General features: G+C 39.5%; 2 protein-coding genes across 3 annotated transcripts in view; one reads left to right on the top strand and one right to left on the bottom strand.

The window, feature by feature from the left end:
• epn2 (epsin 2) overlaps positions 1–17228 on the top strand; it is a 31752-nt gene extending 14524 nt beyond the window's left edge. Inside the window, exons 3-9 of the mRNA XM_081371135.1 lie at positions 2299–2411; positions 5590–5691; positions 7400–7526; positions 9017–9184; positions 9343–9432; positions 10201–10398; positions 14442–17228. Of these exons, the coding sequence (XP_081227261.1) occupies positions 2299–2411; positions 5590–5691; positions 7400–7526; positions 9017–9184; positions 9343–9432; positions 10201–10398; positions 14442–14818 (1175 nt within the window). The 3' untranslated portion in view covers positions 14819–17228. The remainder of the gene's footprint in view (positions 1–2298; positions 2412–5589; positions 5692–7399; positions 7527–9016; positions 9185–9342; positions 9433–10200; positions 10399–14441) is intronic.
• A 1396-nt stretch (positions 17229–18624) lies between these two features.
• On the bottom strand, positions 18625–21309 carry b9d1 (B9 protein domain 1). Of its 2 annotated transcripts, none has more exons than XM_081366796.1 (7): positions 20827–21309; positions 20648–20716; positions 20267–20375; positions 19574–19670; positions 19408–19470; positions 19047–19114; positions 18625–18901 (listed from the first exon to the last, which is right to left on the bottom strand). In XM_081366796.1, the coding sequence occupies exons 1-7, from the start codon at positions 20887–20889 to the stop codon at positions 18774–18776; spliced, it is 597 nt and encodes a 198-aa protein (XP_081222922.1). In that variant the 5' UTR covers positions 20890–21309; the 3' UTR covers positions 18625–18773. The 2 variants fall into 2 exon arrangements, with proteins under 2 accessions (XP_081222922.1, XP_081222923.1); XM_081366797.1 differs by having other exon boundaries at positions 18649–18901; positions 20267–20394; positions 20827–21013.
• Positions 21310–23072: the final 1763 nt, after the last annotated feature.

The raw sequence follows: 23072 nt of genomic DNA, 5'->3' as shown, positions 1-23072 counted from the left end.
AATCCTGTTTACTCATAAACTGACAGTCTGTTAACTGACTGTCTGGTTTCACAAAAACGGCAAGCTCTGATCTGATTGGGTGCTTTACATGTCAGTCAGTCAGCCTCTTACTGTTTAAATGTGTGGTTATTGGCCAGAATAAGCTAAAAAATAAAAAGTAGATGCTCCATGCCAATAACCAAACATCTTTCTCAGTCAGTCTAGTAATGAAAAATAATTATTGTTGCTTAAGTTATGATTCTAAGAAATTGACGTTGAACCACACAGTTTGCATATGATTCATGTTTCCACTTTAGCCCAATAAGGTTGTTGTGGTGAGGACTGGAAGCATTGTGATGTCATCTGTGATCTCACCAAAACACCACGCTCATTTCCCCTATTCGCCTTCACTGCTTTTCCCACAGAATCTCAAGCCCTTTGGTCGTAATTTCCATTCCCTCGAGGGTTAGAAACGGGAAGCTTTTCTAGAGGCACTATGAATCTCCAGGTCCAGGTTTTCTGATCGTTACTGAAGCGATACATCAAGACTAGGCCATTAGGCTGTCAAAGATCTTATGGATCACAGACGAGCAGTCTATTGATTGATACTGCTTACAACAAGACCGATGGAGAATTAAAGCATCAGAGCCTTAACACAAATGCAAAGCTCTTTTTGTCAGATGCGCCATGCGCTTTATAGTTTGAGCAGATGTGGTTGCTTTGAACGTAGGGTTAATTCTAGCCTTCTGACCTGTACTTTGTAAGGTGTGTGGCTTTTCAATGGCCTGTGACTGCTTCATGTGCTTCTGAGATGCTTGTTTCATAAGCACATGGCTTGCCCTAATCCAATCAGTATAGGAGGAAGTACTCTCGTCCACTGCTTTAGCAACAAGCTTATAATATGCAGGTTTGCCTTGGGAGCATTTAGAACTTCGCCAGTGCAAAGTTTGCACATTGAAGCCAATGAACCTTCACTTCAAAACAGACGATTGAAGCTCTCACTCCAATATGCTGTCAAAATAAAGGCAAATAAAACCAATCCAGCCTATTCTACAGTCTTCAACCCACAATTTACTCACTTGTATGAGAGCAAACCTAAAAGCATCAGATCCTTCAGTATTCGTATTAAACCACATTTGGAGAACTTAAATACAAATTTGAACGTTTTAAATCAAATACAATTCAATTCTATATCTCCCTGGAAATTAAAGAAGCCTAATATAGACAGCAATATTTGGACATAAGAAACCAATTCCCTTTTCACGTACCTATATTCACAGATGGTTCGAAGGTGGAAAATGGTGTAACGGCAGCATTGGTGACCGGACATCAACACTATAGAATCTGTATTCCAAAAAAGTGCTAAATTTTCTCTGCTGAAGCACGTGCTTTACTTTTAGCTTATGAAAACACATTGAAAATACACAACAAAAGGATTCTATCATTTTTACAGACTCGAAATCTTGCCTTCAAGCAGTGGACACTTTAAAAATTGATCATCCTTTAGTGGACTGCATCTTAACCAAAGTGGATTATCTACTAAATCAGTTCTTCAGTATTATCTTTTGCTGGGTTCCAGGCCATGTTGGACTTTCCGGAAATGAACGAGCTGACGCAGCTGCTAAGGAAGCTCTTAATCAGGAAGTTGATGAATGTCAAATTCCTCTCTCAGATATCAGACTGATTATTAATCTATTCATATTAAGTGGCAAGAAGAGTGGAATATGTGCAATAATAAGCTATATGAAACTCATCCGGAAATTACAAAGAGTCTTTTTATCACTCTTAAAACTAGACTTGATCAAGTGGTCTACACCAGATGTTGTATGGGTCATACAAGTTTGACCCATGCGTTTTTGCTTCAAGGTGAAGACCCAAATTTATGCATGTTTTGTAAGATTCCTTTATCTGTTAAACATATTTTATTAGATTTTCCTGGACTTAATACTTTAAATCAACTTTACGAACTTGACTTTAGTAAGATTATGCCTGAAAAGGTTTGAGATTTTTTTATCATATGTTAATTTAAAAAATCTAGTATAATATGACTTGCTGTTTTTGTTTGGTTTTTATTGTATTTATATGATATTTGTATTTTTGTAATTGAATTTTTGCCATGAAAATAGCTTTGAATGCTGACATGGCGCTAAATAAAATAATCTGAAATAATATGCAGGCTGTTGTGACTTGCCCAGCATGCAGATGGAAGTTTGGCTTCTTTATTCTGGCCTGACAACTTTCTCATGGACCCAACCGGGTGTGGTAGCAGTGCATTGCTTGAATGATAATGTCATTGTATGTGTATTTTGTTTGTTTCAGCCACATCTCCCAATGCATCTTCAGAGTTGGAGCAAGCCAGGCCTCAGACGAGTGGAGAAGAGGAGCTACAGTTGCAATTGGCTCTTGCCATGAGTCGAGAGGCTGCCGAGCAGGTGCAGTACATCACGTTACAGGGCTCTAGACTGACATTTCAGAGCAGTTGCCACTAAGTTCTACAGATGGTGGCACCAGCACCTGACTTGGTAGTGCTGGGGGTATTTTTAATCATAAAGTTAATTTAATCATAAAATCACTATTTTGCATTAATAAGTGTAGTTACTAATATTACATGTTTGTTTATTGGACATTTGACAGTAAAGCTTTTTTTTTTTAAATTAACAGCAGTAACATGCAAAAACCTTCTAAAATATTCTACTCTTATTAAATGTACCATTAGAGCTTTGAAGTGCTGGAAAAGGGCTTGAATTTCACACTCAAAAGGTTGTACGAACCCTGAAATGAAAAATAAAAAAAACATTAAGCTATTTCTGCCACAATAACATGGTTACAGTTAGCGTTGCTACATTAAATACATGGTGAATGTTGGTGATTTGTGGATTGAAAAGCCCTCTATAACTTGTTCGGTGGGTCTACCTAGAAGCACAGAGGTACATTTAAAGAGAGCTTTTATTGCTTTTATATGCTGCAGTGATTTTCATATTTTTGTTGGCCAACCTGAAAGTTAGCATCACCCTGGGTTCCATCAATTAGTTCTTATGTATTTTTACAAGAGCACAATTATAAACAAAAGCAGACTAGCGAGTAGATGACTTTACCTGTTGTGTGGCATTTAATGTCCCTGACAACCTCTGTAGTTGTTTAGCCACTTTTTCACAACTTCCTTTTTCAAGGTAAAAACTTTTGTAAAATCACAATTGGGGTATTACTAATGCGTTTTATATCTTGAGCTTGTTAACCACAGACCCTATTTCAGACATTTAACCAAAAACCTATTCAAAAAACCCATTGACCTGAAGAAGATGGAACCAGGAGTGTCAAAATGCTAACTTGTTTCTGAGTTTTGGCCTCCAAAAATACATCATGCCTGAAGCACTCTATTGAGCTGCACCTGCTTTGGACATGGTGTGAGGCCTATTCACGGAATACATTTTTTAAGTTTAAAGATTTAGAAAATAGATTTTAAAATAAAACAATGCATCACTATGAACTCCTCCACATTTTGAGCTCGAGTTTGAGTTTTTGATTCTGGTTATTTTCATTCCTTGATTTTAATTTGTTCCAATATTTATGAACAACACTCCACAGTTAAAACCGTATTTTCACCACCCAGACAAGCAGCACGCAATTTCAGAGAATGACTTGCTCTAATGGTCCACTATTAGCAAAGGTCTCGCCACACTGTGAACATAATCAAATAGTCATTTACTGCATCAAATGTGGAAAAGTATTTGTGACACAGGAGTTTGAATTGGCAGTGTAATTTTTTTTATAATGTTTAGGCCAGTATTTGTCACCATAATATTTTGTATGTGGTCTTATCAGATACATATTAACCTTATTGTGCCTCCCAGGCATCTGTACCATTAACCAGGTCACTGTATTATTAGGCAATGGTGATAACTCTATTTCTGGGATTTTTGCATCACATGAAAGCCGCTTTCACTATACTTGCATTTCAAATCTAAGTGTGCAGCATCAAGAAATGGGAAATATGAGCTTATACTGGCTGTCTTTCTTCCCTATTGCAAGTTACACAAATCCGCCCACTTGTCCTTTTTTTTGCAAAGTCGGGCCAGTCTAGCCAGAAGATATTGTTTAGGAAACGTACAAATTAGTGTGGAAGCCATACAACCACACAGTTGTCTCACTGGTATTTAAAACCACATCTTGCACGTCTTATAAAAGTGATGAAGTGGGGCAGCTGATACTTTAGGAAATATAATTTTCCTGGAAGCTCTGATTATGCTTGGGACTCGTATCAGCTGCTCAAGGAATAATGTGAAGGAATTCTGTGTGTGTTTGGACATCTGGGATAAATTTCCAAATGAAAAACGGGCATGTTGGAACTGGTGAGGAGGGGCTTGTCTCTTTTCTGTGTAGCACTACTGGCACGCTTGAATCTCTCTGTACCTGTTAGCTTATAGCTGTCATGTGTCGATAAAGGGTAATTCACTCTGTGAGCTTCTTCCCTGTCAGACAAACTACAATTAGGGGTCATTTCATAAATGGACATAATTGTATGAGACAGTCAGATGTCCCAGATTTGTGATCATTATGAGGTGAAGGGAACCGTAGTGTTTTAACTGTAGAAAAATGAGGCTTCTAGTGACATGTTGAAAGAGCATCACTCATCTCTAGTTTTTCTGCTGTGTAAACAATGTCCTTTCTCTGTTGTATTTGCCTTCTGCATTAATCGTTCTGTACCGACATGCTCCATATTACAACTCTACACTAAAATACGCAAAAATATTAGAAACGTTCACCAATAAACATTTGATATTTTCAGTTAACCCAACCTTTGGTAGCACTAAACCACAGCAGCCTTGATTGATCACCTTATTGAATATCTGATAGTTTTGAGTGATTTTGATTTTTTTTTTTTAATTATTGCAAATGAAAGTGAAATTCCAAAGACTGTATATTACCAGACACAATATGACTACTATAGTAAAATAATTCCCATCTTCTGCATAAGAGCCTATTGCCATTTATTTAAAGTCTCACTGCAGCTGCTGTTATTTTTAAGTTTTATAATTATATAATATCGGTTATCAGCCAAAAAAAGTGATTATATTGGTGTTGATTTTTATATCAAGATTGATTTAGATCAAATTTAGATTTATATCATAATTTTTATATTTTGATATTTTATCATCATTTTTATATCAGTCGAACCCTACAGCAGATCTCTGTTCTTGGTCCCCTTCCGCTTGGAAGGTTTAATTCATCTTGAATTTGACTAACCAAATGCAAATTATTTACTGCCACCAAATTAGCTAAGGGACTAGATTACAGCCTATCTTCAGTTGCTTCCCACTAACATACTTTACATTTCTCACTTCCTTCCTGTCTCCTCTGCCCTTTGAAAGCAACCCGATGAGGAAACAAAGTACCGGGTGTGTCTCTTGGTTTTCTAACACAATTGAGTTCAGTGTGTAATTGTATAATCTTGAAATTTTTACAAGCTTAAGTAACTGATTTTTGATGCTGAATCACCATGAATCACAACAACAGGGCAGCAGGTTCATGCTGAGATTCAGCAGAAGGCATGTGCTCCATAATACGTGTGCTATAACGTTTTCTTTTGTGTGTCTGTGTGTGGTTGTTCAGGAGGAGAGGATGCGTCGTGGGGATGACCTACGGCTCCAGATGGCTCTGGAAGAAAGCCGTAAAGACTCAAGCGGAGGGAAAGTGGCCAAGAAGAAGAAAGAGGTAGGTGCAGGCTCTGAGCGCTTTAACTCATCAGTAGGCCTGAAATGAATCTGTGGCCACACAAAACTCTAGTTGAAACATCCCTCACCTCCTGCATGTTCATGTATTAAGAGAGAGTTCACCCAAAAAAATGTAAATTCTCTCATAATTTACTCAACCTCATGTTGTTCCAAACTTAAATGATTTTCTTACTTGTGTAGAATTAAGTACCGTAAAACAAGAAGTTATTCACCATATTCACATTTTTCAGAAGCCGAAGGCCTAATTTGATAGTGCTATATTACCGGAGTTGAGCAGAATTCTGCAATATTCCCTCCCTGTTTGGGAGAAAATTCTGTAAAGTAGAAGAAAATACCAATTTTTCAGTCATCATTTGGTTTGATTTTAGGTTCGAATTTATGAATATATAAATGTACACTACAGTTCAGACGATTGTTTTGTCTCTTATGAACATTTATTTGATCAAAAATACTTTGTTACTATTTAAAATAAATTTCTATTTGAGCATTTTTTGAAATGTAATTCCTGATGTCAAAGCTGAATTTTCAGCATCATTACTCCAGTCTTCAGTGTCACATGATCCTTCAGAATTCATTCTAATATGACGATTTGCTGCTTAAGAAACATTTGCTTAAGAATCAAAAAGCAGCTATTTCCACTAAGATAGATATTGCAATATATGCTGATTACACAGTGAAAATAGCATATTATCTTAGCGATACATGCTATTTACACTAAGTGCAAAATTGCAAATAGCTATAGGTTCTATTTACACTTAGTGAAAATAGCAGTATTTTCTTTGCAATAAGTGTAAATAGTAGTTGGATACTATTTGCACCTCAGTATTTTAGTTAATTATAAAACAGAATGCAATAATGACACATTGAGTGTAAATTGTATATTTATTAAATAAATGCCACCTTATAGGGTCAATAAATCCCACACTACACCTACCCTTAACCCTACCCGACAAACACTTTATTATTAAATAACCGTTAGGCACTTTAATTCCACTTTTTACATATTTTCTTCATAATTATTGAAAGTAAATGCCTTTCCAATCTGAAATGTGATGGGAAAACGTAGAGGAACGTCCGGCAAAAGCCAGATTCGAACTCAGGTTGATCGCTTCAATAGTATCTGCTACCCGCCTTACTCCCAGTAAGTCACAGGTGTTTTTTGTACTTTTGTCTGGCCCAACCAGACATAGGTGGGCGGAGTTAGTGTAAATAGCCTCTACCAACAAGGTGGGATATTTGCACTTAGTGTAAATACAATAGACACTGTTATTGTTGTTATTAATATCAATGTTGAAAACCGTTGTGCTGCTCAATATTTTTGTTGAAACTAAATACATTTGTTTGATAAATTTAAGGCATCCTTGCTGAATAAAAATACTGAATTTGTTTTAATCACTTTTTTTGCCTTCATTCCTTTTTTTTTTTTTTTTATAAGTTCTATGGTCTGACTTTAATGTTTTACCACAAAACTACTTTTAGCTAAGTAATGCCATCAGAAATTTTTTTTTATCTCTTCATTATCTCTTCAATTAACATAATCTTCCCTTTCTTTCCTTGCGGACTTGTTTACTCAATGTGAGTATTTACCTTCCGATTGGCTACCAAGTTCACATTGACTGTAGCTGGTGTGATTGTTTTGGTCAGTAGGATGTAATTGTGGGCACTTATTTCTTTCACTGTGTGTTCAGCCTCCACAGTCTTCTCTGATGGATCTGATTGACCCGGTTCTCAAGGGACCTGCCGATCAAGCTTCGGACCCTTGGGGAGCAGGTGCTGCAGCCGCAGGCCCCGCCTCAGACCCCTGGCAGTCCTACGGTAATTACAGACACGCGCACAAACTAGGGCTGGACAATATAAATAAGGTTGTAAATATCATAGCAATGTAAATATGATAATGCACTTTTGGTTGGCCATTAGACTTGTTATACTATCCTTCCTGGTTTTGTCACCATTTATATCTACATTTTAGTTCAAACATCTGCTTAACATCAGAAATCAAAGTTTTAAACCATTTTGGTGCAAATATATGAATATTGAGATATGAGGAAAATATCGCCCAGCCCTAACACGAACACTATTTTTAGTTTTATCATCTTGAAGTCTGGCACATAGACAACAATAGCTAGTTTCAAACACCCTTCACTTTCAAGATCACATTTGTCGGTGGCTAATAATATCACATTGACTATAGCTTGTATCAGCTTCCTGCTGTGAATTATTTGTTTTACTTTCTCACCAGAATCATTTGCATAATAGATATGATACTAAGTTAAGGCAGATTTGCATCTAATTTTGTCACATATAAAAAAAAAAAAACCTCAATGTTCAGGATGTGAAGACCACCTGTTAACCAAAAGCTCCCTTTTCTTTTAGGGGCCGCCTCCCCCCCCCCCCCCCCCCCCCCCACAGGCTCTATTTCATAATGTTGTTTGTGCCTGTAGCTCTTCGTGGCAGCTCAGTAATGTAGCTAGGCCGGTAGTTGTGCATTCCAGTGTGCTCAAAACAAAAGAGACTCAGTATTCAGATCTGCACTGGTAGAGTGAGCACAGAGTCTGTAAAGGGGTTCCTCTTCGGACAGCCCAGTTCTCTTAATCTCTTGCAAATGTTCTGAAAATTAATCCAGACTGAAGTCATGAAGCGAATGGAGAGAAGGTCTGAGGCAGGTGTACGTGTCTTCTGGAAGAGGAAACAGCAAAAACTGTGACTGCATATTTCATAATTGGGTCACCTTCACTCCCATTTAACTTGCATCACCTGTCACACCCATTTATAAAATAGAATTTCTCTGGCTGTTTTTGCTGTTTTTGATATAATTAAATAGGTGCAAATGACTTAAACACAGCATGAAATGGAAATTCACCTTATTTATTTAATTAAATTTTTAAATGTAATTTTATTTTTAATCAAAATGTCAGCTTGACCTTCCAGTGAAACGACAGACTTCTCTCTGGTAACTTATGCTGAACTTCTCCAATCATTAAGTCCACTTAAACCCAGTCGCCATCTTAAAATCAACTACAAGCTAGCATTTAGATCAAACTAATCAACAAATGATGGATAAGAAGTACCTGCCCTACTTTTATTTATTTTTTTCTCCATAATCCATTTCACTCAGATGTACGTCACAATATGGAAGAAAAGATCTGACACTACTTCAGTTACATTGCGACTTGGAAGTCTCAACAGGGTTTTTTATTTTCTTCATTTATTGTTAAAAGTGTTCGACTAGGATAGTGGCAGTGATTTTTCATCGTAGTTTTTACTTCAGTTGTCAGTTACCTAACACATCTGTGTGTATCTTCCAGGTGCCACCCCTAAGCCAGCTGCTCCTGTGGATCCCTGGGGTCTTCCCAGTGCCTCTTCCTCAGTCACTCCTCTGAAGAGCAGTGACCCCTGGGGGTCGACCCCAGCTCCTGCAGCTGCTGATCCCTGGGGCCCAGTTCCTGCCACCCGCCCCAAAGCTCCTGCCACAGGTGAGCTCTGAAAACTCAAGTTCAAAATATATGTTACATTAGGAAATAAGGCCGCTCTCTTTATTTTGAATTCATTGATCTTTTTAATGTCTTTTATTTTATAAGTTAAAGGCTTTCTTTATTTATTTTTAATCCCAACCATCTCTCATTTCCCTCAGTCGGTGGCTTTGATCTTTTTTCCGCACCAAATGGTACTTCCGGGGAGGACCTCTCTGAGTTTGATAGTCTTCGCTCCTCAGCACTGACAGGTAAATGCTGACCACTTCTACTACTGTGGTTTACTAGGGATGCACAGAAATTTTGGCTACCAGATGTTTTCGGTTGAAATAGCTATTATTTTAATTGGTAATGATATGGTTTCTCAAATCTAAAATCTAAAACTTTTTTTAAGCTTTTTTTCTGTTTATGTGCAGCATCAACAAAACTTAAAATATTTGTAGCGCACCTGCCATTCAATAATCGCTAAACGCTTTGTTACTTTTAATATGAAGCAAAGTTTCAACTTTAAAATTATGTTGATTTTATTATGAAATTCAAACAATAAATGTGGTTTTGCCACTGTTTAATACGCCGTGAAGGATCACTGTAGCGCCTCAGTTCAAGCGGCAGCACTGATTAAGTGCACATGAACCGATCATCTCATCTCCTCTTTACTACTAGTTACAGCACAAAATAAATATGGGTGAACACCATAAGAAATTTTGAAAGATACATTACAGCTTACAGAAATGAATCCTGTCTCATGTATTCTCTCAGTCAGTATTTCAATAGAGAAAGATGTCGATAAAAAAACTTGTAGGCTTTACAATGTCACTTAATTTTATATTTACTTCAAGAAAGCTATTCAATGTCCATAAACTCATTAGATAGCTAGAAAAAATGACTCTAGAGAAGAGCATTTCTGAAGTTTTGGATTTAGCCCAGAATTTTAATTTCGATGCATCCCTTCAGTTTACTAGTTAAAAGAAGGGTTGTCTCTTGTTGGGAATGACATGAGGATGTGATGCTTTTCGCAGGTGATGGTCGAGGAAGCTCTGCCTTGCCATCACAGACCAGCTTGTCTGTAGGCTCTGATCTGTTTGACTTACCGAGCGGCCCAACCAGAAAAACTCCAGAGTCTTTCCTGGGTCCCAACGCCGCTCTTGTCAACCTAGACTCTCTGGTCAGCAAGCCTCTCCAGCCGGCTCCAGTCTCCAACCCCTTCCTTGCTGGAGGTACCCTTCACCAATAACATGTTTTCTTAATGGTTTAAGAAAAGTCTTAAAGGAACATGCCGAATTTTTGGGACTTTAGCTTATTCACCGTATCCCCCAGAGTTAGATAAGTCCATAGATACCCTTCTCATCTCCATACGTGCCGTAACTCTCTGACGCACCCACCGCTAGCCTAGCTTAGCACAAAGACTGGAGGTAATTGGCTCCAGCTAGCATACTGCTCCCAATAAATGACAAAATAACGCCAACATTTTCCTATTTCCATGTTGTTATTTGTATAGTCACAGTGTGTACAAATAACAAGGTCACATGAGACACAGCCATCTTCTAACCGTATACATACTGGGAACTATATTCTCAGAAGGCGAAGCACTGCTACCTGGGCGGAGTGATTTGCTCGCAGCGCCTGAGAAGCCCCGTGGTGAGGAGCAGAGAGTTTGTTCAGAGTTGGAGTAAATCACTCCGCAGAAGTAGCAGTGCTTCGCTTTCTGAGTGCTTCGGTCTCTCACGTGACCTTGTTATTTGTACATGCTGTGACTATACAGATCACAACATGTAAATAGGAAAATGTTGGCGTTATTTTGTCACTTATTGGGAGCAGTATGCTAGCTGGAGCCGTTTACCTCCAGTCTTTGTGCTAAGCTAGGCTAGCGGTGGGTGCATCACACAGAGTTACGGCACGCATGGAGATGAAAAAGGTATGTATGGACTTATCTAACTCTGGGGGATACAATGAATAAGCTAAAGTCCCAAAAAGTCGGCGTGTTCCTTTATTGTTTTTGAGAGGTCTTGCATTTATATCGGTAATCATGATACTGTATGTATATATTTTAAAATAAGAGTCCCAGTTTAAGTTTTATATCTAGTTACAAATTTATTTTATACATTTTTTTTATTTTTCTGCTTTATGCATATTTTTTTTTCTGTTTATTATAGAAATTTTGCTTAAACAAACATTCAGTATTTAGGTTTTACTAGTTTTGCAATAATCTGTCTATCTTTAAACACATTATTATTGTATCAGGAAAATCTAATAATGCTCGACCTCTAATTCTAGTCAGGTCCCAAAATAGATAAATAGCCCTGGATAAGATGCAGTAGGCATTTTTGAGGAAAAGTACTTCAAGTGTTGTTTCTATATGATTTTTAGGTGCTGAATCCATTTCTGCCGTATAACAAGTTGTAAACATCACTGTTTTGGCATAAACAATAAAAACAAAATGGCTGCCAAAAAAATGGCTGCATTTATTGCAGTTTAAACATTAAACATTAGAACTAAAACTATGCATTCTCAGAATATTTAAACATGTAAACGATGAAAAAGCAACATTAACATGAAAGGGATAGTTTTTAATGGCTGCTGGAATTATGCCAAGGTACACTGGGAAGCATATATCAGTGGAAATATGCAATTATGCCCAGCCCGAAGGGGGGGACTTGGAATACACATGACCCCAGGGGGCTGCATATTGAGAATCACTGGGGTGTCCAGCTGCAGGTGGAATATTTCAAACCCAGGGGTGGCAAGGTAGCTTGCCGAGGGAAAGACACATGCTCAGAGAGGCTTACAGTGGACTACACACGTGGGGGTTGCCCAGAGGGCGTGTTAGGTGTAGCCCAGCCTGCAGATCTACATATGTCTGTTAGCGAGGCGCCATGCGCTAGAGCCCAAGAGGATGCCACACTCCGGGTGGAGCAGGCCGTCACACCAAGGGGGCATGGTCGACCTTGCTGCTGGTAAGCCAAAGCAATGGCGTCCACTATCCAGTGAGACAACCTTTGCTTGGAGAGAGCCTTTCCCTTCAGCTTCCCACCATGACAGACAAAGAGCTGGTCTGAAGTCCTGAAACAATGCATCCTGTCTATGTAAGTATGGAGGGTGCGTACTGGACAGAGCAGTGCCAAGGCTGGGTCTGCGTCCTCCAAGGGCAGCGCTTGCAGGTTCACCACCTGGTCTCGAAAGGGTGTGGTGGGAACCTTGGGCACAGTCTAGCGGTAGTGATGGTAGCCACCACCGCTGGTGGTACGGTACTCAAACCTGCCTCGTCCCGTCCAGGAACCACACATGGAGGTTTCAAAGATCGGGACGAGGGTGCCATAGGGTGCCCTGTCCCTGAGAAAGCAGGTTCTTTCTCAGAGGAATTGGCCAGGGAGGTGCTGTCGCGAAGAGTACTAGTTCTTGGAACCAGGTGCGCTTGAGCCAATACGGGGCAACCAAAATTACCTGCTCCTCGTCCTCCCTGATCTTGCGCAAAGTCTACGTAAGAAGGCTCACTGGGGGAAAACGCATACTTGCAGAGGCCCTGCGGCCAGCTGTGCGCCAGTGCATCCGTGCCGAGCGTGCCCTCGGTCAGAGAATAAAACAGGTCGCAGTGGCAAGAGTCGTGGGAGGCAAACAGATCTACCTGTGCGTCCCCGAACTGATCCCAAATCAGATGAACCGACTGGGGATGGAGTCCCCATTCTCCAGCGAGAGGCCGAAACAGAGACATATCAGCTGCACGGTTCAGGTCTCCCGGGATATAAATGGCTCGAAGCGACCTCAGATGCTTCTGACTCAATATGAGGAGGTGGCAGGCAAGTTGCGACATACGGCGGGAGTGCAGACCACCTTGTCGGTTGATGTACGCTACTGTGGCGGTATTGTCTGATCGGACTAATACGTGCTGACCCCTGAGCAACGCACAGAAGCGGTGCAGGGTGAGACGTACAGCCAGCAACTCGAGGCAATTGACATGCCAAAGGCGCTGGGGTCTTGTCCAGGAGCCTGCGGCAGCATGTCCATTACACATGGCGCCCTAGCCCATTATGGAGGCATCTGTTGATACAACAACATGCCAGGAAACTCGTTCTATGGGCACTCCAGCCCATAGAAAACTGAGGTTCGTCCACGGGGTGAAGGTCTGACGGCAGTCACTGGGACTCGGAGCGTGCCGTGTTGCCATGCCCACCTCGGGACTTGATCGCGAAGCCAAAGCTGAAGCGGTCTCATATGAAGCAAGCCGAGCGACGTTACTGCGGCTGCGGATGCCATGTGCCCCAGGAGCCTCTGAAATAGTTTCAGTGGAACCGCACTCTTGCCCTCGAACTGACGAAGGCAAATTAGCAGTGACTGCGCGCACACGCTCATAAGCTGCACGCACATGGCGACCGAGTCGATTTCCATATCGAGAAAAGAGATCCTCTGCACGGAGCAGAGTTTGCTCTTCTCCCAGTTGACCCGAAGGCCCAGACAAGCTAGGTGCCGCAGCACTAGGTCCCTGTGTTCGCAAACCTGGTCTCGAGAGTGAGCTAGGATCAGCCAGTCGTCGAGAGGAACAAGGGCTGCCTCGACAACCTTTGTGAAGACGCGAAGAGACAGGGCTAGCCCGAAAGGGAGATCCGCGAACTGGTATGTCTGCCCCTCGAATTATATATATATATACTGGTATGCCTCATTTGCATATGTAAACATGACATTTCAGAAAACTTGTAATACAAAAAATTTCTGTCTCTATGTAAGTGAAAAACTGGAAAGGTTTTATGGTGATATCTATAACTTAAAATTTTTACCCTATCCACCTGTAGTGTTTTGGCTGTGAATAATGCACCTATTGTTTCAATGACAATTACAAGAAAATGGGACCCTTATTTCAATGTTATACGGTGGATCCTTATTCAGGAGACATTGAACTTTCTAAAAATGTGGTATAACAACTTTTCCTCAAAAATGCCTACAGGGTTACACAATCTTGAAGATTCGGACCTGACTATTCCTTTAAGTATTGATATATTGGTACATAAACCAAATTCATTACATATTGGATAAAACATGACTTGCATATTTTAAAATAGCTTTTAAACTACCTATTTTTTTTTCTAATAAGAAGTATAAAGTCCTTGTTGAGCAGCCTGTTTAACAAAGTAAAAGTTTTTGATATGCATGATTTATTTTGAGACCGTATCGATTTTTTTTTTTTCCTAAATTTTTCCTTGAGCCTTAAATTTAGATTTTAAAAGCCCTTGTTTAGCAACGAGCTCACCTGTATCTCCCACTGGTTTAGTTTCAGCCTCAGGAGCAGCTTCGGCTCCGGCGCCTGCAACTGCAGCTCAAGTCAACCCCTTCCAGGTGAACCAGCCACAGCCGCCCACCCTCAACCAGATGAGAGTCAGTCCCATGATGGGCCTGAGTGGGCAGGCCTTCAACAGCATTGCCCAGAGGAGCAACGAGCCCTTGCCTCTCTCCTCATTGCCCCCAGCCGGCTCCGTCTCCATGGTACCCATGACCGGCATGGCTCCTCTTGGGCCTGTGGGCCAGATGATGCCAAGCTTGGGGATCCCAGCATCCATGTCCATGCCCCAGCCGCTCATGAGCGGAGGGCTGCCGCCCACAGGGGCAGCAACACAAGCCGGCGGCACAACCAACCCCTTCTTATTGTGAGGAACAACATAGGCTGCCTCCCCGAAACCCACGCAAATCTCTCTCCCATCCCCGTTTCTATGGTATAGACAACATAGTTGGTTGTGTTCCCCCAAAACCGGTGTGCTATTTTGAGACTTTTGGGAGTAGCAGTGGTGTTTACAGGTTTTACACTGGCAGGCGATTCCCTTCCTCTCCTGTCAGAGATTGGTACCATACAGCAATTTGGTATTCTTTTCTAAATTTCCTCGAAAGACACCATCAGCGATACAGAGTCTAGGAGATATTCCTCTCCCGTTCAAAGGGGTCCTGTTTTTAACTTCTTATTGATGGCTTACTTTTTTTATCAGAGGCTTAAAACTAGGAGTACTGGTTTGTCATAATTTTTCTAATTTCTAATCTTTCGAGCAGCGTGCTAGATAAAGCTCTAACCCTTTTAATCCAAGCAGCCTGTACGTTCTACGCAGTGCATATACACTATGTGTATTTACAGTACGCTTAAGTAGACAGTTTAGAGGACTCTCTATCAGTTTACATGGAAATGATTTTGATGTTCCAAGCAGGGATTTTGCACATGCTCTGATCTATCTTCCTTTGACTGTTTGCCCACCGTTAGTCCTTAGCGCGAGATGGGAAACCGTTCACTAAGACACGAGCAAATCTGAGGACTAGGAGAGAGAGAGAGAGTCTGTGAACTGCATGTGTGAAGGGTTTTAAACCTGATGCATTGAAAGATGAACTTCATACTGAAGTGGAGAGTTGTTCGTTCTTCCTTTTCTTTTTTTAATGCATGACAGGGAGTTGGTTTGCATATCATAATACGGCTCAACTTTTATACCGAAGCCTGTTTTTTACTGCTTTACAATCCCAAGCCGTTGTTTATTGGGTGAATGGGTTCTTTCAATTCAGTACAGCTCACTATTTGCACAGCTCCATATTCCCACAGCTAATCGATACTAACGATTTGAATTCATCCGCTTAGCTTCTCTGTGAGTATCCAACAACCTGAAATGTGATCATTTCAGTTACGTTTTTTTAATTTATGTGCGCACGTGTGGATGGAGAAAAGGGAAACGGGAGGTAATTTTGTGTTTGTTTATCTTCATCAGGTCCTAATGCATCTTACTGTTATAACCAACAGCTGTATCACTAATCACTGCTTCCGTTGGAGAAAAGTATATCGAAGCTTGTTGTTAACAAAATCCTCTGTTCTGTATGGAAAGCTAACTTCCTTATTGTGTTACGTGAATGAGCGGAGATGCTGAGACAGGTCATAGTGTGGGAGGGGTCCCGTAATAGATTGTATGATCTATTTTCTAGGGTTGTTTTTGTTGTTGAATATGTGGTGTAAATGTATGTTGGGGTCATATGCATCTTTCTGCAGCTAGACCCCCTGTGGTTCAATTGCATTGTTCTGTATTCCAATGAGTTTATTTTGGCCACGGTTTTGTCATTAAATGAGACTTAAACTAGACTACGAATCGTTTGATATCACAATTAGCGGTCGATTTAAAGCAAGAACGCCTAGACTTAGGTGTGTCGTGTGGCTTGCTATGTCTACACTTTTTAAGCACAAGATGAATAGTAGTTACCAAAGTGACATTGCTTGTCCTTTTTAAATGCAGAGCTGCGGCCGTTTTCTAACTGACTACACATTTATCTATCTTCAAATGTTCCCATATTATTATCATCAATATTACTGCTTTTGTTTTCTTGATTACTAGAGTATGGACTCTACGGTTTCTCTCATCTGTGAGCTAGCAACCTCTGCTGGAAATATTGTGGTAGTACTGACCATGTGCAGCCTTGTAGCAGAGCCTGGGTGTGTTATGGTAAATAATCTGCAGGCATACTCAGGCATTTTAGGGGATGGTTGTGGCTAAGAGAGCTTTAAGATGTATGTAATGCGCTTTTGATGGACACGATGGTTTGAGCAGGCTCTAATCCTGCTAAACAAGACTCCCTGCTAGTGAACATCACTGTACTCGATTATGCAGACTAGTTTGACTTTTGAATCCATACGATATCTTGCTCGTTTAGTCTCGGCCATCTTGTTTTGCTGTTGCCGTTGCCGTGTATCACTCGTTCTTCTGTTATGTACTCATTATGCATTTATTGTGGAGGACTAACCTTGTGAACATGCATAACATTTTATTTTTCCATGTTGTTGTGTCTGTGTATTTACCAAACTGTCTCATATTACTGGGAGCAGGCTGCTTTTTATGGATATGTGCTCAACTTGTTGGCATTATAACTGTATAATATAATTTATCATCTGTTCTATTGTAACATATTGTTGTGTACCTTATTTCTGTGTAATGGTTTTGTAGGAAAGTCACAGGAAGAGTGATTGTTTTATTGCCATCTAAACCACAGCAAGTGATAAAGGACCTGTAGCTGCAGTGGTAAAACAAATAAATTGTATCAATGACTTTTGATCTGTCTCTTTATGCTGTTAGTAAACACGCCAATATCACATCCCGTTATGCCGCCGGCCGCAGTGTTATTTTAGTATTGAGATACTACAAAAACTTTGTATTTTGAACTAGTATATTTCTTATTAATGTAATAGTTTTTCAGTTTTATTTATTTTAGTACATCAAGTTAGCAAAATGAAAATGAGGACTAACTGAAATAAGTTTACTTTTTTTTTTTATCTCAGGTAATGTAACAAATGTTAAAGGTAAAGGGGTCCTGTTATGCCCTTTTTTGAAGTATTGATTTTGTTTTTGGGGTGTACTTGAATGTTTTCATGCTTAGGGTTAGGGTTCTTGAGCTTAAATGCTTTTGTTCTTTATATTTTGTGTTTACACATAGTTTAATGTTTTCAACTAAAAGAAAACCGTAAGCTTGTTGTGCACATTGCCTAATTGTAAGCTTAAAGGAGAAGTCCGGTCAATTTTAACATTGAGCTCATTTTTTTGTAAATTTGGAGTGCTGTCAATACAGAGAACAGCGACAAAAATCGGTGTTGCCTACACTGTGTTATCCTCTTTTTAAAATGTGCACCCTGTTGACTTCAATAGGGCAAGTACTAAACCTGCTTTTAGCCTCTTAACATCCTTGATGTGTCATTACAAGTGCCCAGCCAATGTGAGTGATTCCTTCAGAGTGAACACGGTGAATCTGACTGCAGTAGATGTGAAAGATATGAATAAAAATGATGTTATTTCAGCCAGCGCTCATACCTGTATTTACATCCTGTTTTCGGTCGAAGTCCATAGTAGTCAATTGTCGAGTTCACGTGCGTGATCATAGGTAACTAAGCAACAGTGGAGAACTCGACAATCGACTACTGTGGGCTTCGACCGAAAACAGGTATGAGCGCTGGCTGAATTAACTTCATTTTTATTCATATCTTTCACATCTACTGCAGTCAGATTCACCTGTGTTCACTCTGAAGGAATCACTCACATGGCTGGGCACTTGTAATGACACATCAAGGATGTTAAGAGGCTAAAAGCAGGTTTAGTACTTGCCCCATTGAAGTCAACAGGGTGCAAATTTTAAAAAAAGGATAACACGGTGTAGGCAACATCGATTTTTGTCGTTGTTCTCTGTACTGACAGCACTCCAAATGTACAAAAAAATGAGCTTAATGTTAAAATTGACCGGGGTTCTCCTTTAAGAAATGGTGCCAAAAAAAACAACTAAACTTAAAAAATAAGGTCTTTCTTGTTAAACGTTATTTAAATAAAGGAATATTCGATTTTTATGAGCCCGAATATTAGAATGCAATATTTTTGAAAAATGGCCATCCCTAAGATGAAATCTGCAGATTGGAATGAAACTCAGGCGTGTAAATTAAGGACAAGCCGAGTTATTTCGCTCAGAAATGGTTGACTCTTCTAGACAAACAAAACATGATCAGTTTATTTTAAAACATACAAAGCTGATTAAACAACGTGTAGTTATAAAGCAGCTACAAAACTAACTGAATAAAGCAACTAAGATACAAAAAAGATCCTTAAGGTTATCAAAGCTGTTGCGGTGTTCTTGCAGGTGAATGTTCTATTGATGTGGTGTCATAACCCAGCTTCTTCATGTCCTTAGTCACAATGTTGAACTGTAACGTGACAAAACCTTGTGAGCGCACCCTTGTGACTGCAAATAGATAAAACTGCATCAGTTATGGCTCATAATTACACTTGTTTGCAGAACAATAATTTTTGAAGACTCGCTATGATAAGAGATGGTCAGCATCTACTGCAAGGTTTCATTTAAAGTCAAAGGTTAAATGAAAGTTTACCTTCTCTTCCCTCTCCTTGAGCGACAACCTTGGGATCTGTGAACTCTGGACGCCTTCCCATCAGCCAACTGAGTACAAGATAAAACATGTTAGATACAGGGCCTATCATGCAAATCAATGTTTTCAAGTTGCAATGCACTTGCTCATTTGAAACTCTCATACAAGTTGCACGTTTAACTAAAACAACTTGAGTTCATATCAATTCTTGAGGACAAAAGGGAAGGGCAACAAGAAATGAAATTCAGATCACAACCCTAAGCTGGTGCATAATAAATTGGGTAAATTTAAAATGTCGCCATACGTCTGCATGTAAAACACTGAGCAGTAAATAATTTAGAATATGTGAGAAATGAGTTATAACCTTGTTAACTTCTGCAGTCTTGACGTAGACTCCGGAACAAACATAGGAATGGTCCTGGTGTGTCTGGAACGGAGCGCATTCACATGTAACTGTACATTTCAGACACATCTCAAGCATGCAGGCTGCTTTTGTTACATTACGACACCACAATCTCAGAGCGACTCACTTTCCAGGTGTGAACGGGATGTGCACGGCTCCATAACCTCTCACAATATCATTTCCAAAGGTGTCGGGGCCATACACACTAACTACAATCTGGGGCCCTGGAGAAAAAGAAAAGATGAACACAGATATTATTTTTATATATAAAAATTACAGCTAACCTGATATTTGTGGCAATATGTATAATGTATAACCTGGGTGTATTTGTGGCAATAGCCAACAAAACATTGTATGGGTCAAAATTATCGATTTTTCTTTTATGCCAAAAATCATTAGGATATTAAGTAAAAATCACAATCCATGAAGATATTTTGTAAATTTCCAACCTTAAATATATCAAACGTATTTTTGTGAATGGATGCAGCACTATCGCCAATAGAAATGGACAACTTTAAAGGCAATTTTCTCAATATTTAGATTTTTTTGCACCCTCGGATTCCAGATTGTCAAATAGTTGTATCTCGGCCAAATATTGTCCTATCCAAACAAAGCTACATCAATGGAAAGCTTACTTATTCAGCTTTCAGATGATGTATAAAATAAATAAATAAATAAATGAAAGACCAGTTTTGTGGTCCAGGGTCACATATAGTGATCACAATTAAGCTGCATTACAATATCTTCAGACTAATGTTCCTCTCTATTCTTTACAATGCAAGCATATTATTCTGACTCAACCAAAACAAGGTGCACTTACAGCCAAATGGGTTCGTGCTTTTGAATGTGATGTCCAATGGGAAATTCCACACCAAACTCTGAGATCCTCTACCTTTTGATGTTATTTGAGAAATGCCCTCTTCCAAGCCCTGGGAAAAGACAAACTCACTGTTGTTGAACATATGAGAATGATACAAAAGTTTATATATCACGTCATTAAAGAAGAATAGTAGCGAATAAAACTGTAAAATAATCACTACTTTATTAAGATGACAATTACTTAGTAATATATGACATATTATTCAAGTTACATATTAAATGCTGAATACATTACATGTTAATATATAAATGTTATAGCGCTGATTTCCGTTACTGTCAGACAAAAGGAAGTAGGCTAAAGCAGGGTGATGATGTCACTCACTGATGTGGGCGCCCAGTCGTGTCCATAAACGAAACAATACTTGCAGTACAGATCATCACATTCTGGGAACTTTAGACAAAACACGACATGTAATTAATCAAATGAACACACGTTAACGACAGGCTTCTCACACAGTTTACTGCATCAAACTCGGCCTCTATAAATCACTATTAACTTACATCAGCTGCTTCGATTTGCCCGTTGATCATGAGAAGAAAAACAGCTGGATTGTTTGAGGTCATTTTTACACCATTAACACCCTGGAAAGCATTTAAATCACACCAAACGACCCTCTCTGCATTTAAATATCAGGTTAGCTGCAACTTAATGGATTCCCGTTGTTGTCAACAGATCTCTGGCTGCTATGGACGCTTTCAGTACGGCAGGCAATAAGGTCCTAAATTGCTAGACAAAACGCGTTTGTAAATTGCTTTTCCACTAGGTGGTTGTCGTGGACATGAAATTGGGGCCGCGTCCGAAATAAGTAGGTACTTATTTCGAATAAGTCATTACTTCACGACAGCAACAAAAAAAAAAAAGCAGCTATGTAGCCTAATCCAGAAGTAGCCTAAGTATTCGACATTTTGTCATTTCCATTTTACGTCGCTTCACGGTCATTCACAAATCCTCTCCCGTGGCCTCATGGATAGCAAATGTCATATGCACACTTCAGAATCTCGCCGGAAGTAGTAGGTCATCTGGGTACTTTTTGCATACTCTTTAATGAGTACTATGAATTTGGACATATTGGCTACTTCTTTGGTCAAGTTTGTGGTTTCGGATGCAGCTAGGGCCTATTTAGGAGTAATTTCTAATGCCAAATGCAATTTTCGGTTTTATGGATAAAGATTTCCGGTTTCTTGCATTGAAACTAGCTCTTTCTCTCAAGAGAATAATTTATTTGCATGATAAACATGGATCTATATTTCCAGAGCAAAAATAAACATTCCACATTCATAGATAGGCTACACTACAAGTCAAAATGTTGGGCACACTGCACACACAACTTAATTTGATTGTTTTCCACACAAAAAATACATAGGCCTATAAAGACAAAACTTTTAAATAATTTAAATAACTGGTTTCTCATAGTCATGTCCATGTAGACCATTGTTTATATGTATGTGCAAGTGTGGTTTTTGTCCCACTGGTTCCCCTTTTCTTATGGAACTTTTTTAGATCTTGCATGTTTGGGCATATTGGATGTTCAATGTAACTCTGGTTTGCAAAGGAAACCGTTTGCAGTGAAGGTTTTTTGTTGGTTGCCAGATCTGTCTGTGTCTGCTAATTATGTAGTATAAATTCCAACAGCAGCTAAAATAATAAACCAACCAACCAATGGCAAATCACTGTTTTCTCACCTGAGCAAAATGGATAACTGCCTCAAGCAATAAACCCCTCTGCCCTTACATGATCTAAGCAAGTAGGCTACTAAATTGCTCTCTCACCCTCTCTGTTGATTGAAAATCACTCTGCACTTTGTTTGTTCTGGATGCATTTTTCCTTGTGCAAAGCTCTCAGCTTTAGGGAAGCTGAGGTGAGGCCGCATTACAGACACCGAGGCCTTGACACTGGAAAAACAAAGAGAGACATCCATTAAATAAAGCAAAAATGGAAAAGTCCCAGTGAGACAACATGTTACGCAGAGAAATCCATGGATTGAATTTAGTGCTCAGTCCTTTGTTTTAGTTCTACACCCCAGTAAACTCTTTTTTTAACCTAGATGAAGACCTGCCTGTCACTTTTTGGCCCTACAGTGTCCCAGTTTGAGCTGTCCTTGCTGTTGCCAATTTTTCCCTCTCTGGGACCAGGTCTTTGACACACAGTCACAATTTATAGCAATAGACTTCTGTACTACTTAGAAGTCCTCTACGGGACCTCTTTTTTAGGACTGAAATAAAGAGTCATTCAGTCATTTCCGTGGGGCATGTTTTTTTTTTCCCAATCCCAACCCATCTGGCTTTTAGGTTGAGCGTATTGTTCTTGTCCTCCATTAATAGCATAGCACAAATGCTTAGTTGTGAAATTTCTGTTCCTCAGATCTCAACATTATGTGAATAGCTGTGTCCATCTGATTGTTTGGTTGACCTTTGCTAGTGTCACCCAAACATGCACCAACTGTCCACACCATAGCAAATGTCATTAAAATGTCATGTGCCCTGGGCGGGTTTGGTTGGTGGTCCGAAAGATGATCTTGTGTTTTCTTAAAGACAAGTGATCTCCATTGTTTAGTCTTGAAAGAGCTTATAATAGCATTGGTTCATCCAGTTTATGGGTCAGCGACATGGTACTTTTGTAATGTTGTAAAAAAAAAATAAAAAAAAATTGTAATTTGTTAAAACGTCTTTGTTCGAACTTATTTACTTGAAAAATAAAAACGTTCTTTGAAAATTAGGATGATTCAGATTCAAGGTATTCAAGATAT

This window comes from Scardinius erythrophthalmus (assembly GCF_964197995.2).
Source record: "Scardinius erythrophthalmus genome assembly, chromosome: 1".
NCBI lineage: Eukaryota > Metazoa > Chordata > Actinopteri > Cypriniformes > Leuciscidae > Scardinius > Scardinius erythrophthalmus.
Note: the sequence above shows the minus strand (reverse complement) of the source record. Positions and strands in the feature narration are given on the sequence as shown.